The sequence below is a fragment of the Struthio camelus genome, chromosome 3, assembly GCF_040807025.1.
Source record: "Struthio camelus isolate bStrCam1 chromosome 3, bStrCam1.hap1, whole genome shotgun sequence".
Lineage (NCBI taxonomy): Eukaryota > Metazoa > Chordata > Aves > Struthioniformes > Struthionidae > Struthio > Struthio camelus.
The window spans coordinates 126376988-126393878 of NC_090944.1; the positions used below are offsets into that span (position 1 = coordinate 126376988).

At 38.4% G+C, this 16891-nt stretch overlaps 1 protein-coding gene across 2 annotated transcripts in view; it reads left to right on the top strand.

The window, feature by feature from the left end:
* WDR26 (WD repeat domain 26) overlaps positions 1 to 16891 on the top strand; it is a 33406-nt gene that overhangs the window by 10621 nt on the left and 5894 nt on the right. Inside the window, exons 6-14 of one of the 2 annotated variants that reach the window (XM_068940193.1) lie at positions 424 to 580; positions 2339 to 2395; positions 5272 to 5410; positions 9729 to 9869; positions 11206 to 11325; positions 12244 to 12389; positions 12928 to 13006; positions 13615 to 13744; positions 16589 to 16774. In XM_068940193.1, coding sequence (XP_068796294.1) covers positions 424 to 580; positions 2339 to 2395; positions 5272 to 5410; positions 9729 to 9869; positions 11206 to 11325; positions 12244 to 12389; positions 12928 to 13006; positions 13615 to 13744; positions 16589 to 16774 — 1155 coding nt within the window. The remainder of the gene's footprint in view (positions 1 to 423; positions 581 to 2338; positions 2396 to 5271; positions 5411 to 9728; positions 9870 to 11205; positions 11326 to 12243; positions 12390 to 12927; positions 13007 to 13614; positions 13745 to 16588; positions 16775 to 16891) is intronic. The other variant, XM_068940194.1, reaches the window with a different exon arrangement.

Genomic DNA, 16891 nt, shown 5'->3' on the forward strand with positions numbered 1-16891 from the left:
CCTTGTGGCTGGTGTAATATGGATTTTACAACCCTTATGCAGAGTATTCTGCATTTGGTGGTATTGCTGTTAACTGAGAATCCCTCAAATGAACACAACTGATGTTGTATTTCATAGTTTTATAGATTTTTTTTTTTTTTTTTCTCCTTAAACATGTTTTGATTGAGGTCATGTAAATGATGCTTGTTGGTCAGGACAACATACTATAACTACAAACATTCTGTGTACAGCTCTGCTTTCCAAAAGTCCATTCTTCTGGTTTCAGATATGTAGCTATAAACCTCACAAGCTATGTGCACTCTTTTTCCTGTAGTGTTAAAGTTTTGTTTACTGAAGTCTCTTCTAAAAACACTCAGATCAAAATATGCTCTTACTTGTAACTTGGTTTTGATTTTTTTTTTTTTTTAATAACTCTTTTTAAAGCGTACCTACCCCCATCAGTGATGCTTCCTCCCAGGCGTCTACAGAATCTGCTGCGTCAGGCTGTGGAGCTACAACGGGACCGGTGCCTATATCATAATACCAAACTAGATAATAATCTAGATTCTGTCTCGCTGCTTATAGACCATGTTTGTAGTAGGTAAGAAACCCTTGCTACTTTTAAGATGGGCACAAATATATTTTTTTGTCTTTTAAAAATAATCTAATTGCACCTAATGTTTAAAGGAACACGAATACTATTCTGGTTTGGTTTAGTGGGGGTTGACTGGGAAAAGCCAGTTTTTATTAAACGACTGTGGCAGGGAGGAGTAGAGCATATGTATATAGAAGAATTTGATAACTGGCTATGGGATAACAGGGCCAGACTGAGGCTTTAAAATTTTAATCAGGTAGGTATGACTAGAATATATTGCTATGCTAAGCAATATGCAAAGCACTTGTTGCTTTTAACTTTAGGCAGATAGCCTATTTATCAATACCTGATTGCTGTATTGTAACTGGAAAATTGCTAGTATGTTACTTACCCGGACTGTTTTCAAGCTCAGTAGGTTGTGCAAAGCCTACTAAAGCCTCCTTCATGGTGTCATCTTTCATCTTCAGTTCTTAAGTGGTGCCTTTTTAGATACGAACTAGAACGGAAATGTTTGCTGAATGTTTCTACTCTGTTCTATCTAATGTATAATATGACTGATATAAAGCAGTATTTTCTCAAATTTGTAAGGGTATAAGCATTGAACGTTTTTACATGTGTATTAGTTCTTAAGGCTATTTGGATAATGTTAAAACAAAAGCAAACAAACAAAAAAGAAACCCCCGTGCTGCTTCTCAACCTTTAAAATGCCATACTCCAATAGAGATCAGGCAGGAAGGCTTTGTTTCTTACAAATGGCTGGCTTGAGTGGTTTTCTTCAGCCAGCGAAAACTCAGCTGAGGACCTAAAACCTCAGTGTACCCAGTGTAGCTTTTGTGGCTGTGCATGTAATTGGGGAATGAAGGCTATAAGCTGCAGGACACTAAGACACCTAGAAAATAAGGGCCAGATATATGCTTACATGGTTTTTGGTGTAGCAAGTTAACGCTTGCTTGGTCTTACAGGAGAGCTTTTTTTAAGTTAAAGTTACTTCATCTGAGGAAGTTAAATACGCCATCTCCTGTCTGATAAACTTGCTTTTAGAAACTTTCTGAACTCCAGCTGCTTTCACTTCTATTCTCCTCTATTACTTGGAATCTGTTTTTTGAAGGCAGACTTCCATAGTACTTCATTTTAGTCATCTTTAAGTTCTTAAAATTAGTATCTTTGACACTTTATGTATTTGAGTAACTTCTTAGACAATAGATGATAATCTAGCTTGCAGTTTTGCTACATCTGATTCACGTTATTGTCATAGTGTGTGTGTGTGGACATGTGAATGACTGCCCAATTTTAAGAGCTATTGGAGATGATGAGATATAGGAATTGTGGCTTTCCTGTTTCAGAAGTGATTCTTAAAATTAGACTAACTTCAAGTAGTGATTTAATTTTAGTCTTTCTGCAAGTACATAAATAACATTTGATGTTCTGTAGCTGGGTTGTGATTAATCAAACCCTGAAGAGCATTCAAACCAACTGTGAAAAACATGTTTTACTGAAGACAAACTAGATGGTCAGAACTGGATATAAAAGATACTATACACAACAAATTTGGCCTTGAATTTCACTCATCTGAATCTACTTGCTGACAAAAGTTTGGCCAAGGTGTTTTTCACCTAATATGATACTTCCTAGGCTAGCACATTTGGTATGTATACATACATACTCATTACTGTAATCCCCCCCCGCCCCCCCCAAAAAAACACAGTTCAAAACAAAGGCTTCCATTCTGTCCTCAACTCAACCTATTGTACCTACCTATTGCAGGGATCTGAGATCAGTATGTGGTGCGCTGTACGTGCTGCAATGCTTGGGCATGATGAGGTGAGTTAAAGACAGTGGAAGCCAAATTTTGATTAAACTGACAGAAGTAACAGCAGTCTAATAGTTTTGACAATGTAAGTTCTGTAATGTTTAAATGATAGAACACTGACAGCTTTCACGTTTTTGAGTTGGGACTAATCTGTATTGAACTTCTGGCAGTATTTTGCTCAAGCATGCTTGAATTGCACTAATGGGTAAAATGTTGAACTAAGAATTAATTGCTTGGTAAAGGTGGGAGGTAGGAGGGAGCAACTGCTGACAGTGAAGGTGACGCTTTTTCTACCTTATTCTATCTGAGATTGTGATAGTAGAGAAAAGAGGAGGGTGATTATTTAATTTTTTTTTTAATTTTTTGCCTTGAGAGCTTTAAGGCTAGTCTTTTTTGCCAAATTCTGTCCTCTTTCTTTCATGAAAATGCACTTCAGTCTATGTTTAGAAACAGACATTGAAGCCCAAGTAAGAGGTGAATGCCCCTGCTTTCCAGGTCCTGGGCTAATGTAGCATTTTGGAAAAAGAACTGTTATAAAAGTTGAGGGTTAAATCTTTCATTGTTCTCATTGTATCCACTGGGAATAGTGAAGTAGCTTTGGAATTAAATTTACAATTTTGAATTTCTGTAAATACAGTAACAGATGACTCTTACAAACTCTTTTTCAGTATGTGAACAGCATGATTTAAGTTTATTATGCTGAACAGAAGAATTTGTAATGAAACACTTCAGAAATGTAAAACCTCTGAGCAACAGTAATACCTAATCATCTAAAATGGAAACTATTAAACAACTATGTTCAGTTTCTTGTTTTGAGACTGCTGCTAGTTTAATCTGGGAAAGGGTTACTTAGTATATGCTTCGCTATCTGTAAAGTCAGGTTTACTAGTTCGTATGCTTCATTAGTTAAGTGAAGAGAACTTGGTGTGAGAGAGCTCTGATCAGACTGGATTGGGATGTGTCTGCAGCAACTATATCAACTGTCCCTGTTACCCTTTTTAGGGATGTAAAGACCACGGTACTGTGAAAACTGCTCCAGCATTATACTGCCTTTTAGGTTTAAAACTTTGCTTTTTTTTTTTTTGCTTTAAAATGTGAAAGTTACTGCTCCTTTTTTTTTTTTTTTTTTTTTAAATACGCTGCAAAGGCTTTCCTTGGCACTATGTGCCCCCTGTACCTTGTATGATTTAGGGATAAAGACTCTTTCACCTTCTAGAAGCGGCTGCAACTCTGAAGAAAAACATTAACTTACTGGAATATAGCCAAATAATAATGAAATGCTCTTCCTCTAGGAGCGCAGCTCTGTTTGAGAGTTTGCCTGCACCATTCTAGGCCCCAAGAAAATACGGTCCCTATCATGGGTGCAGCTTTTTAGCTTTGGCTCGGTGTCGTTGCAGTGGCATCTAGACAGCTCCTGGTCAGCTTCAAGCAGGAGCAGAACGAGCTTGTATTTCTGTATAAAAGAGAAAGCAGACATACCTAAGGAAGCCAAGCCCAGACGTGTGTGTGCTTTGTTTATCTTCCTCTATCATAAGACAGAGTGCAAGACGTGGTGTCTAGTAAGCGTCTTCTAGTAGAAGAAAATGTAGTGAGAGGACATAGTCAACGTATTAAGCAGACCTTTTTCTGGTAGGAAGTAATTTTCCTGGTGTCTGTAAGCCTGGTACATCCACACTGTGTTTTAAAATGAAGTATGTGGTTTTAGGCCAATGTATCTCCAGTGTTAAGCACAATGTTAGAGTAGTACCTTTGCATCCCGTCACAGGCTTGTTCTGCCCTGCTGCGCTGGGCACCATAAAAACTCAGCGTAAGACCAACGCCCTCCAGGATCCTTACTGTTAGGGAAAAACGTGAACAGTTAGGCAGTGCCTTTTAGTGTATCTGAACAATAAACCTGTAGTAACTGCCGGCAGTATTGGTTATAAAAGCAGTCGTCTGTTCTAAAAGCCTATGTTTATTTTAGATTAGCTTTCAAATTCTTGTACAATGGACAACTCGTAAGTAAAATAAAACTTCTCTCCAGTTTTTACCTGAACGTATTTTGACTGTTAGCTTTTCCTTGGTGTGTAACTGGAAGATTGATTTCTTCCCCCCCCCCCCCCCCCCCCAAGTGTGTAACTGGAAGATTTTTTTTGGTATGTAACTGGAAGATTAAATATTAGCTATAGGGAAATGTTTGACTCTTCTCTTTCAATAGTTTAATGTATCATATAATATTTCATTTGATAACTGTTACATGTTTTACAGAATACTGTGGATTTTGTGCAGGGAAAACAATTTCAGGTTGAGAGCTCACAATGATATCTTGTTAGTTAGGCTTAGATGCTGTATGTGGTGCCCTGCAAAGAAAGGAAAAATGAAGGCAAAAAATCCCTAACTTATTGCAAGATCACAATCAAGAAAAATAAGAGTATTCTTTTATTCAGCTCTTGCCTAAGAATCATTTCTTCAGATCTGGCAAAACATAGCTAAGTTAGATATTTGCAATAATTTCCAAAGTAATGCACTAAAAATTTCCTTGTAGGACTCAATGAGGTTGGGACTGCAGTACTTTATGTACATCACAGAAGTATATAGGAATAAGCTGTTACTGTCCTAAGAAGGTCAGTTTTATTCCAACCTACATGAAAGCATAATGAATTATGTGAGGAGGGTCAGAATAGGTCTGAGCTCTTACAATCACTTACAATCACTTGGCAGCCTGACCTTTTTACCACATAAGAAACTTCATCCTGTACTTATTTGAAGCAGCTGTTAATTTAGCATTTTTCTAATTTGTCTAGTCTTGAATCTAAATACTTTTTTTATCTAGTTATTTATCTAGCAGTAACAACTAGATCTTAACTGCTTTCTTAAGCTGTTTAATGCATCCTTTTCTTTTCGCCAGGAAACAGTTCCCGTGCTACACACAGCAGATACTTACGGAGCACTGTAATGAAGTTTGGTTCTGTAAATTCTCCAATGATGGCACTAAACTAGCAACGGGATCTAAGGACACAACTGTTATTATATGGCAGGTTGATCCAGTAAGTGTGCAACATATGTTAAAATGTGTATGACTTGTCTTTCCCTCACTACTTTCTCTCCCTGGGATGGCCTATATTTTTCCTTTGTAGGACAGGCTAATACTTTCTGTAGCCCAGCTAGGGTATTTCTCTAGGATGTGAAAGATGGAAGATCAGTTTGGTGCAAGTTAGCTAAGGAAGACGATTGAAAACCAGATGCCTGAATGTAAGAGGAGTTCTAGTGCCTGAACTGTTGGCTGCTTTGAGGCAGGAATTCCCTGTGCTTCTGACTAGCACCACTGGGTAGAGCCTGCTGGAGCCCTTCAGGGGAGCTTCCTGGCCTGAAGGCCTTCAGGAGGAAGCACTGGGTGAGAGTGGAGCGAGGAGTGTGGCAGTGAGCAGAAATGGCCTTTTATTCTTTAGTACTTTCTCCTAAATCACTGTTTAATAAGATACTTCTGGTGTGTGTACACGACTAACCTTTTTCACATGTTTTTTTAATATCTTGTTACTACTAATATACTTGGGTTTAAATACTCTAATCCATTTCACCGTTTGTCACATTATGAGTAATAAAATGGTATGTGCTGAACTAAAGCTGCATTAGTCTTCCACTTTATGCTAGTTGCCACTGTATGATTTCCCTTTGCTTCAGGTGAAGATTTAAGCACCTGTCAATCTACTGGCACATCAAAGATTATCCAGTCCTTTTCTTACAGACTGCATTTTTAATTTTTGATACTAACATTGGCACTCTTCCTCTTATATGAAATATAAATCTTGTTGTAGCTGTAGGATATCTTTCCTACCTGTATATATTACTATGTAAATAAAGAGTTTAAGCAGTGAATCTAAGATTGTTTTAATTGACTCTGCTAGAAATGGGTGAAAGTATGTCCATGTTCCATAACAACTGAAAATGGCTAATAAACCTGAGCATATGCACACAATTTCTGAAGTTGTCGATGCTTGTGAAACATTTTCGGAAATAAAATTCTTAGTTTTTAACCACACATCTGCAAGCTGGTGTGATACATGGGAGATGAAAGGTGTTTGCAGTCCCATAATGGTTTTCTTTAGAATTTGAGAGCTGAAGCTGATCCTTTTCTCCCACTACAGGTTAGGAAGCTATATAATTTGAGTCCCTTTGCTATTAAGAAAAAAGATGGGAGAACTTGAAACCGATTTCCATGTGCATAGTTGTTACATAGCTCTTGAAAACAAGCAACAAGTGCTACAAATTCTTCAGGCGTGGTGCTGTTGTGATTTGTTTTTCTGCTGGAGGTAGCATGTTCTGGGTCAAGAGATGAACCAACAGCATAATCTGACACTTGTAGTTTATTTAGGAAATGATCTGCCTTTTGTTAATAAACAGAGAACATCTTAGTGAATTAGGATCAAATATTTTTGCTGTCCTTCCTAAGATGGCTTGTCGCTTGATAGCAGAGGCACACCTTCCTTTATATTGATGGTTTTTAATACCCAGCATCTCAATTAGCAAGTCTTATAGTGAATTGGTAGCTAACATCTAGTTAATCAAACCAAAATAGATGTTTTGTGAGTGTTTCAGATTATTTAACACTTTTGGCCATGGATTGCTAAAAGAACGATATCTCTAATAAGTAGTTGGTAGGAAAGCTATGGAGAGAGTTTTATTTTCTATTTTTGAATACTTTCAGATAAAGCCGAACCCTTTCGAGGAGGTAGTCTTCTAAATGCTATTAGGCCACATAACTCATTGTTCATTTTCATACTTGCCAGAACATGTTTTTCTCACTTCCTGTAGTAGTTGTTGACTATCTTTTGAACCATAAATTTTATCAGGTTTTCAAGACTTTAGATTTTTAGCATTATTCTAATTTGTGTATATAAGCTATAGGGAAACATCCTGCAAACTCTGCCTGAGCTGGTAATGGGCAGGACACGGTTTTAGATGAATGGTGTTCTCTTTGCACACGCCATAATACTTCCTGTATGAGAATTCCTCACTTCTTCCTTTCTTTCTCTCATCCCTCCCCATGTGTAATGACATTATTTCCATATGTTATTTTCTTCCTGATTCTTTATTTCATACCATGTTTTTTGTTTTTTAAGACCCATCTAATGTCTACTGGATTGTCTGTAACCTGTGCTTCTGTTTTCATTTTCTTTTGTTCATTTCATGGTCTCATGCAGATTCAGCAGCATTAAATAATATCTTGGCTGAACTAGGTTTGTATGTGGAAGGCATTATTTGAGCACTAGTAACTCTAGAGCACAAAGGGTAGGCACAGTACATTGATCCCCTTGTCTGTCATGCATCCTCTGTGGCAGAGCTCTCCTTTAATTTGTTCCTTCCAGGAACCTTTCTTTCTTGCTGCCCTTTCTAAGAACTAGGGACAGTTGTGGGGGTGTTTTTCTTTTCTTTTCTTTTTTTTTTTTCCTTTGGCTTCTTGGCCAAGGAGATAAACTACTGGCAGATCAAAGTTGATTCCTGAATAGCTGATCTAGTTTCTTCTATATGTCAAAAACCCGGGAAGCTGTATATAAGAGAGGAGTTCTGAGATTTCTTTTGGTGGGGGCTGGGAAGTAAATTGAGTGTTTGGGGGCTCTTCACCCTCCCTCTCCCCCCCCCCCCCCCGCACCCTCTTTCTCAAATACATTGACTGCTGTTTTGAGTGTGGGCAAACATGGCATTGCAATTATTCTGTATCTGGAGAAAAGTATGAGAGCAGCTTGAGAGAGGACTTTCTAAGGGTAGTAACTGCCATGAAGAGTAAGAGGCATAGAATATTACTCCTCCTGAGTCTCAGATGAGGTGCAAGAGAAGTGACAGGCTACTTCAGTTAATCCTGACCTGCAGAGAAATGCAGCAGTCATGGGCAAGCTTCGGGATGTGAGATGATGTCAGCATGATTCGGTTTCTGTGCAGACCAGTTCAGCTAGAGACAAATGGCCGTGTCTAATGCAGACTGGGAAGAATATGTAGAATGGAGAAAAGAGCCTGAAGAGGTCTATTCGCTTGTCCATTTTTCTGTGTGCATTGAAGATTGTTTGAAGATTCTTCTGAGGAAACTAGTTTCTCTGGCCAACAGAACCATCCGTGCTGCAGGCTGAGAATTACCAAATCCTTTGCAGCTGACTCCCTCCAAAACAGTCCTTCCTGTCACTCTTCCTGTCTATCAACAACGTTCTTTCTCTTTAGAATCCCAAATTAAGAGGCGCTCCGCTGGTTAGCGCTAAAACAAAACAAAACAAAAAAGACTACTTGAGAAATTGAGCTAGATTTTCGAATGAGTCACTATTCAAAAGCAGCAGGTGGTACACCACCACCACCACCCTCCCCCCGGCAAGGAGAAAAGGGGGAAAAAAAAAAAAAAATCCACTTGCCCTCTTTCAAGAGGTTTCACAAAAATTGTAAAAGGTTTAGCAGGCTCCGTTATATTTTCTATATATGCATGCTGTTGTTGAAGAAGGAGTCAGTGCTAATACTGTATGGAAGTGTGTTCCGTACTTGGAAAACTGGTATACGGTTGTTTCACCAGGGCTAGCTGGCACCACTTACTCTGATGACAAGCTGCTTGAAAAACAAGTTCCTTAGACAAGGCATCAGTAGAATAGTTGCGGCACAAACGTGGTAACGAGATACTCTCTGAACACAGTATGCTTGCATCTCTTCATCCACTAAATCTAGCAGAAGAGGTGGACAGCTTGCTGTAGGCAGTGCTTCTGAAATAAGAACACCGATCAAGCTCTAAATATTTTTCTGTAAAACCCCTTGCTTGACCAGCACACACACCCACAAGATACCTTCAGTTTATAAAAACAGCAGCTGAAGGTTTTTCCTTCTCAGCCTTCATGAAGGTTTTAGTTATTAGCTCTGCTACTTAACCATAGCAGGTTTCTAGCATAACTTTTAAGGTTTCTAGCTGTACTTTTAAGGAAATAACTTTGTTCTGTGAACTAGGGATAATTGTACTTTTCTACTCCAGCAGCTGTAGAGACTTGTTCTAGCATGCAAGATTCCTATAGTATCAAATGTCACGTAACGTATAAACTATGTGCCCGACATCATTTTGTGAGCTCCACGTTCAGAATTATGGAAGATTAGAACAAGATACTTAGAACTACTTTTGTTTTGCATGCTTTGCTTTTATTTTTATGGTTCTGTTCTGTAAACTAGCAATCGCTTTTCGAGTAAGTACCAACCTATGTCACTTCTTATATTTAAAAAAAAAAAAAAAAAAGAGGTGCCAGGTTGCACAGTGTGGACTTCCTATGCTGTACTTGGGCGTACTGTGCACGTGAAATCTCACAGGAGTTCATTTGCGTGGTCTTAACAGAACCTCTCTCGTTTCAGGATACTCATCAGCTAAAACTGCTTAAGACGTTAGAAGGTCATGCGTATGGGGTCTCTTACATTGCTTGGAGTCCAGATGACAACTATCTTGTTGCCTGTGGCCCAGATGATTGTTCTGAGCTTTGGCTCTGGAATGTGCAAGTAAGTGGTGCCCAAGAGTAAAAATAAAACTTCCTCATCAGCCTTCTCATTTTGTTTAAATATTTAAATATGTAACCATAAAGGCAGTCACTTTGGCAAGCTTGCTGTACAAAGGTGTGAATGTAAAGAAGCGACTGATCTTTCTCCCTGTTTTGAGAAACAAAAGCAAACTGCAACAGTCTACAAATTCTGTACTCATAACATTAGTTTATCTGGTTACTGGTTGTTTTTGAGAAGGGATGGATTAAATCCATAGGACATTAGAGAGCTACTGAAGAGAATAACAGCAGAAACTAATCAAGAAAAACAAAGGGCAGAAGTATTATCTCAAGGGGGGCAGTCACTCACTGGAGAATTGAACAAGTAGCAAAAATAAAAGTTAAGCTATTTTTTACCTTGTGTAACCCTCCCAGTGATACTAGAGGAAGGTCCACAGAGGCTTAAATTCACAATTTCAGAACTTTCTTTCAATCAAACGCTACAGAATTTGGCCATTTCCTCGGTGAGTTTGAAAACCCTATTTTGCTGTTGATTATTATGGGCAGCTGAGTTGATATAAAGGCTTCCCCTGCCTCTGTTGCTGGCTATGTAGTCTCTCTTATGCTGTCTTGGACTCTGAACTAATTTAGCTTCCTAAAACAAAATTGTTTTTCTCTTTTCACCCTTTGAATACTTTGAATACTTTTCTGCTGTTTTAATTAATTAAATTGGCTCAGTGAAGAGCACCAGAGCTGGCACAAGGGAGAGGAAAGAAGCCCTTAATGTCTTGGCAGTGGTAAGCCGTTTATTGGCTCTCTGTGTCTTTCTGTGGAACAGTAGCATTATAATTTAGGGATGAAAGCTAAATTGTGGCATGGAGAGCTTCAACTCAGGGAGGAAAATGTTCTAAAGACCTGATACGCTCCCCCTTTTTACTAAAATCTGTTTTTATCATCTCCGTAGTTCTTTTGGTCTCCTCCTGCCTCCTCATTTGTCCATATTTTTCTCATCTCTTGTTGCTCATCTCCCTCTTGCACTTTGCTCAAACTTCTTTTAATTCCTTTTTTTAAATCATTTTCTTCGAGTTTTCTAATACACCTGCTACTTACTTCGTCTCTCCTAATCTGAGGCACCAAAAAAAAAAAAACTAAATTAAATCTGAGGTCACTGGAGGTGACATTTTCATTGAGCGTTTCAATAGTGTTCATAGATTCATGGGGTTTTTTTTAGTTCTAATTAATGTGATGAAATGTATGTACCTGCAAACACCATGTGTATCAGGTGAACTTATCCATGCTTTTTCGGAAAGGGTTCTGCTGGATGGTATAAGGCCATGCTGTCTTTGTTTATTTTCCAGACTGGGGAGCTGAGGACAAAGATGAGCCAGTCTCATGAAGACAGCTTAACAAGTGTGGCCTGGAATCCTGATGGGAAACGCTTTGTAACAGGAGGTCAGCGTGGACAGTTCTATCAGTGTGTAAGTTTTCTTCATCTATCCCATTGAAAACAAAGCTAGAAATGAAAGTTTTGTCACAGTCAAATCTGAGGTTCATATTTGTCAAGGCTTTCTCTCTCTATGTGTGCGTGCACTTCCTAAAAATTAAGTTAATCTTCACAAATTGGAGTGTGTGTGTGTGTATATATATATATATATATATGTATATATTTATACACATACGCACACCCTTCTGATCCTTTGTAATTCAAAAGAAGCAGTACCTTAATGCTAGTATTCCAACAGCACTTTTATTTCTCTGTCACAGTTAAGAGGACCCAAACAACTCTTATAGAGAGATTCCTCTGCCTAAAGGAGAATTTGTGGGCTGGGAATCCTTTTTCCTAGCTCCGTTGGAAAATACATTAATTAAAATAGTACCCTTGCCCACAAATGTTGTATATTCCACGGAATTTTGACTATGTCATTCTTAGTTTTTGCATGCTGTCTTTGCTTAGCGTAAATGGAAATTCAGAACGGAAGCCTCATTACACAAGCAGTGTTAGTTTTGAATAGTGGTCCACAGGCGAGACTCATCTCGCCCATAATCTTTGTTACTTGTTATCTGAATCAGTGCCCTGGATAATAACAAAATATGCAAAGCTCAGTCCCCACAGAGGTGAGGCTGAAGATCTGTTCCCTGACCTGAAGTAGATTGCACGTTATCAGGCATGGAAAAAAGGTGGAGAAATGGATTCTCATTTCTCCAGGACAGGTACCTACAAAAGCCCTGGGTTAACACAAGTCATGCCCTAATCTATTAAGTTGTCTCTGTTGCAGGCTAAAATCACTTTCTTTAGCAACTGTGTGAACAGAAGGCAAAAAAAATATATTTGTCACAGAACTCATCAGAAATCCAGCACTAACAGTTCAATTTCTTTTTTTTCTTTCTCTGATCAGGATTTAGATGGTAATCTCCTTGACTCCTGGGAAGGGGTGAGAGTACAATGCCTTTGGTGCTTGAGTGATGGGAAAACTGTTCTAGCATCGGATACACACCAGCGAATTCGGGGTTATAATTTTGAGGATCTTACAGACAGGAACATGTAACTACCTTTTTGTTCAGTTTTGAATTCCTGGCTCTTATCATGAGATGATGCTTAAGGATGGGGTTGTGGGCCAGAAAGGGAAATAAGTTCTTACAGTGCCCTCAGTATTAAAAGGAGAATAATACGGAACAAGAATTAGTGAGTGTGAATTGCAGCAAGAAGGATAAGGTCAGGTATTAGAAGTAACTTTCTAAGCACTGGAGTAGGTTTCTTGTGTCTGTTTCTACATCTCGGTTATTGAGAATCTTCTTTATACCTCACGATTCCTGACACGTTTTAGATCTGCCTTGAAGTTGGGAGTTGAATTTCAGATCTAAAGTCCTTTTCAGTCTTGGGATTCATTGTAAAGTAAGCAAACTGTTGCAGACCCAGCTTATATTGAAGTAGGGACATACCTAATTTCAAGTGCAGTTTAAACTTCAAAACTGTCTTTCCCTGATAATATTGCAGAAACAGGGCATACCTTTTTGCTGTTGATGTTGCATTATTGTTTTGTTAAGTGTACTCTTAACACTGATGCATTTTGTAATTTCAGAGTACAAGAAGATCACCCTATTATGTCGTTTACTATTTCAAAAAATGGCCGTTTAGCTTTGTTAAATGTAGCAACTCAGGTGAGTTGGTGATGCTAAATGGAAGTGCAAATAAACCTGCTTACAACCAGTAACCCTTTTCCAATGTTTTGGTGGAGCTTGGGACGTATGATATTAACCAGTTGCATTTCACGTAATAGGAAGGCCTTAATGCTCACATATATAGTAAGACGTTCTCTGACAAGAAGGTGATCTTGTTCCTAATAGTGATTTTCAAGTTGGTTTGTAATCAAGAGTTTCATACTATGAAACTACTGTTAAATATTAGCATCTGAGTATAATATTGGGAAGCCAGTTACAGCAAGGATTGAAGCATGTTGATATCTCACAGCCTTTACCTGCGGGAGGAGTTTTGTTTATTTGTTTTGAGGATCAGCAGCTTTCGGGGATTGTTTTTTTGGTGTGGTGTTTTAACCTTGCATAGGAACAGGAGCTTTTGAAACGGAACGGACTACAGAATGGAGCTTTAAGCTAATAATTTAGTATTTGTTCAGTTTTACTCTCTTGAGCTAGTAATAGTACTGAAGTTGGCTGAAATAGTGTACTTTGATCATTTTTAATTTTTTTTTTTAACAAGAACACAATGGATAATGTTTAATGATAACATCCTCTATACTTCTTATTCCCAGGGAGTTCACTTATGGGACTTACAAGACAGAGTTTTAGTGAGAAAGTATCAAGGTGTTACACAAGGATTTTATACAATCCACTCGTGTTTTGGAGGTCATAATGAAGACTTTATCGCGAGTGGCAGTGAAGGTAACATCATCCCCCTTTGTGCAGAAAACTAGCACATCATTTGCTTCCTATACCTACTTTTATAATGTTCTTGCCAGCAGCTGTCATCTCTAAAAGCAAGCAACTGGTTCATTAAATAGCAGTTTGAGGAGCAATGAGATTGTTGCACGCTTCAGAGAATAACTATGTGCTAGGAGGAAAAAATCTTTTGAGAGAATGGTGCTAGTAGAAAGCATTAATGAATCTTTTGTCTTGCTCCTCTAAGGCAAAAAACATGTACATTGTTTTAATTAAAAGTCAGTCGGGTGTTCCAGGGTTTTTTTTTTTTTTTTTTTTTTTGTGGTATGACACTTAGGCTCATGGTTTGAATCAAAAATACTTTTTCTTGTAAGTAATAGCTTAATTTGCCTGTTGAAGATAGGTGTGGCCAGATTATTGTAATCTCAATAGAGTTGTCAGCTTAATTATGAAAGGAGTAGTCTCATATTAAGCAGTTGTTGGTTGACGTAGTCTTTCTAGTAGGGTTTCATGGTGATGAAAGGCTTTGTGGTGTGGTGTTTCTTATTCAACTGTCTGTAGCAAGAGTAGGAATTAGTTAATGCTATGTGTCTTGAATTGGTTCGGTTCTGTCACTGTCGTAGTGCCATCACCTCCCATGGAGGTCACTTAAGATTCAAGCCTATGCAGCGCAAAGAGTTGCACTCAAGATACAAGTAATCAGTGTTTGTAATAAGTAACTCACAGCTGTTAGAAAATGTTGGCCCGGATAAAGGGACAATATTATTATCCTTTTTTTGGAAAATATCCAGATGCATCTAAAATTACACCAAGTTTCCCCCTCTGACCAGACCCTGTGGAAGACAATGACTGAAGGACAGCATCTTCAATCCAGTGTCAACCTCTTCACTTTTGAGCCAGATTCCTGGTGTGGGGCTTGAGTACCAGAAAGTTCAGGATTTGTGTGTTGAGCTATACTGATGATGCACGCATATGAGTGTGGACACTACAGTGCACCAATCTTTATTTGTTTATTTTTCCCCTTTGTGGGTAGTTCAGTTGTGACCTACTATTTTGTTTGACATGAATGTGGTAATGAATTTATCCAGGTCATTGTCTTAAGAACAGCTTTTTTTTTTTTTTTGGTGTCTTTTTAAAAGTACCCCTGCTGCAGGTGAAGCAGATGGCACCTTATCTAGGTTTGGACTGCCTGAAGCTGTTGCCTCTTTGCGTTGCAAATGTGGTTGCTGTGAAAGTCTCTCTATGTACAAAAATGTAACAAATAAAATGGTCATAGCTTCTTACATTTAAGAAGGTATGTTGTCAGCTAGATAGACTTTTTGACGCTTGCATCAATAGGAAGAAAACGGAGGCCTGCCTTTCTGAGAGGGAAATTGACTGCTGCCTTAATCTAGCTAACTTGCTTTTTCTAAAACGTGATACACGCATTCTGACAAGCACCAAAATACTGGTTTGTGTTTAGGCTTTGATTCTCCCAGACAGCAGAGGCTTGCGTGTCCAGTGTTTAAGCAGAGAGTGAATTGTCTTGTTTGATGAATAGCGTGGATATGTAGTCTCTTGAAATCGTAAGTGGAATGTAAACACAGCCAGAACATTTGCATCAATACAAATACTGTAGAGGTATTTTACTCAAATGAGCTGATTCAGCAGAAGACAATTGAGTTATGACATGATTCCATGATGCTGTTCTAGCAGATAGGTCAGAGAGCAAGTTTGTTTTGTAAGGGACTGGGAGGAGGGATAGGGGAAGGCTGTTTTGTCTGTTAAGGCTTCAGAATGACTTCTACATTAAACCCATTCAAATAGATTAAAATACTTTGCTTTGATTTGCTAGGACTTAAATACTAGGCTCTTGTATATAAGTAGTCATACATACTTGATCAGCCTATTTAGCTCCATTTGGAAGACTCCAAAGACATTCCTAGAGAGGTCAACTCACAAATTTGTTAAAGGCTGCTAATCTACAGTTGGGAAAAAATTCTTTAGAGTCGGTTATTCCTAAATACAGTTGGTTATAAAGCAGTAACATTTTTGTAAAAGTTGCAGTGGAATGTTTGACTGGGTCGCTGTTCTCATATGTTCTCATATGTTGCTAGAAATAATTAAAAGCTTCCTATCACAAGCTAAGACCTGTAGGGCTGTTCGTTGCATCTTCTATAATATGTAGGAATTCATATCTTTAACTATCACACAAGTATTAATTGCTTTCAAAGACTGTCAGTAATAGCTCTGGATTTGAGGCTTTAGGCTTAGTTACCACCCATCTAGTTCTCAGTTTGCACTTTCACTGGAATATTTTTAAGTCTTTGGTACCAGAACAAATTCCATTAACTACAGAGCTGTGACCTTATCTATTACTCATCAACAGATGGTTGTTCAAAACTATTCTTAGTACACATAGCTTTATAATGCGTGTAAATATGATTGTTAAAAGGCTATAATTCTGCAAGCCTTCCTTTTGAATAAGGTTATAATTCCATATACTTAATTTTAGAGTAGCCCAGTTTGGGTTTTTTTAGCCATGCATTGGCTTATTTGCATTGTAGTCAAATGTTTTTCTTCAAAGGCCAGACTCGGTAGACTTGCAAGTCTTAAGAGGGATGTGCCTATTAGTGGAAGAGCTTTGCCCACCCATATTATTTTGGTCGCTTTTGGGGGGGGAAAGGGGGGGGGGGAAATTTGTTAGTGCTGATGCACATTCAACAGAAGTGGGGTTTAGAATTTACAACATTAATGATATTTTAGTTGCTGCGAGCTTGTTGTGTGGAAGCGCGATTTGACATGACAAAGTGGTTTGTTCCGAACATTGTTTCTCATTATGTTTCTCAAAATGCGTATTTTGTTTAGATCACAAAGTATATATTTGGCACAAGCGTAGTGAGCTGCCAATTGCGGAGCTGACAGGGCACACACGTACTGTTAACTGTGTGAGCTGGAACCCGCAGATTCCATCCATGATGGCCAGCGCCTCTGACGATGGCACTGTTAGAATATGGGGACCAGCGCCTTTCGTAGACAACCAGGATATTGAAGGTAAAATAAAACAAAAAAATGTGTATGCATATATATATTTTTTCTAATCGCTAAAACTGTATAGCAAAGGCAGCTGGTTCAGTGGGTTTTCTTCCCCATAAATAAAATAGAAATGTG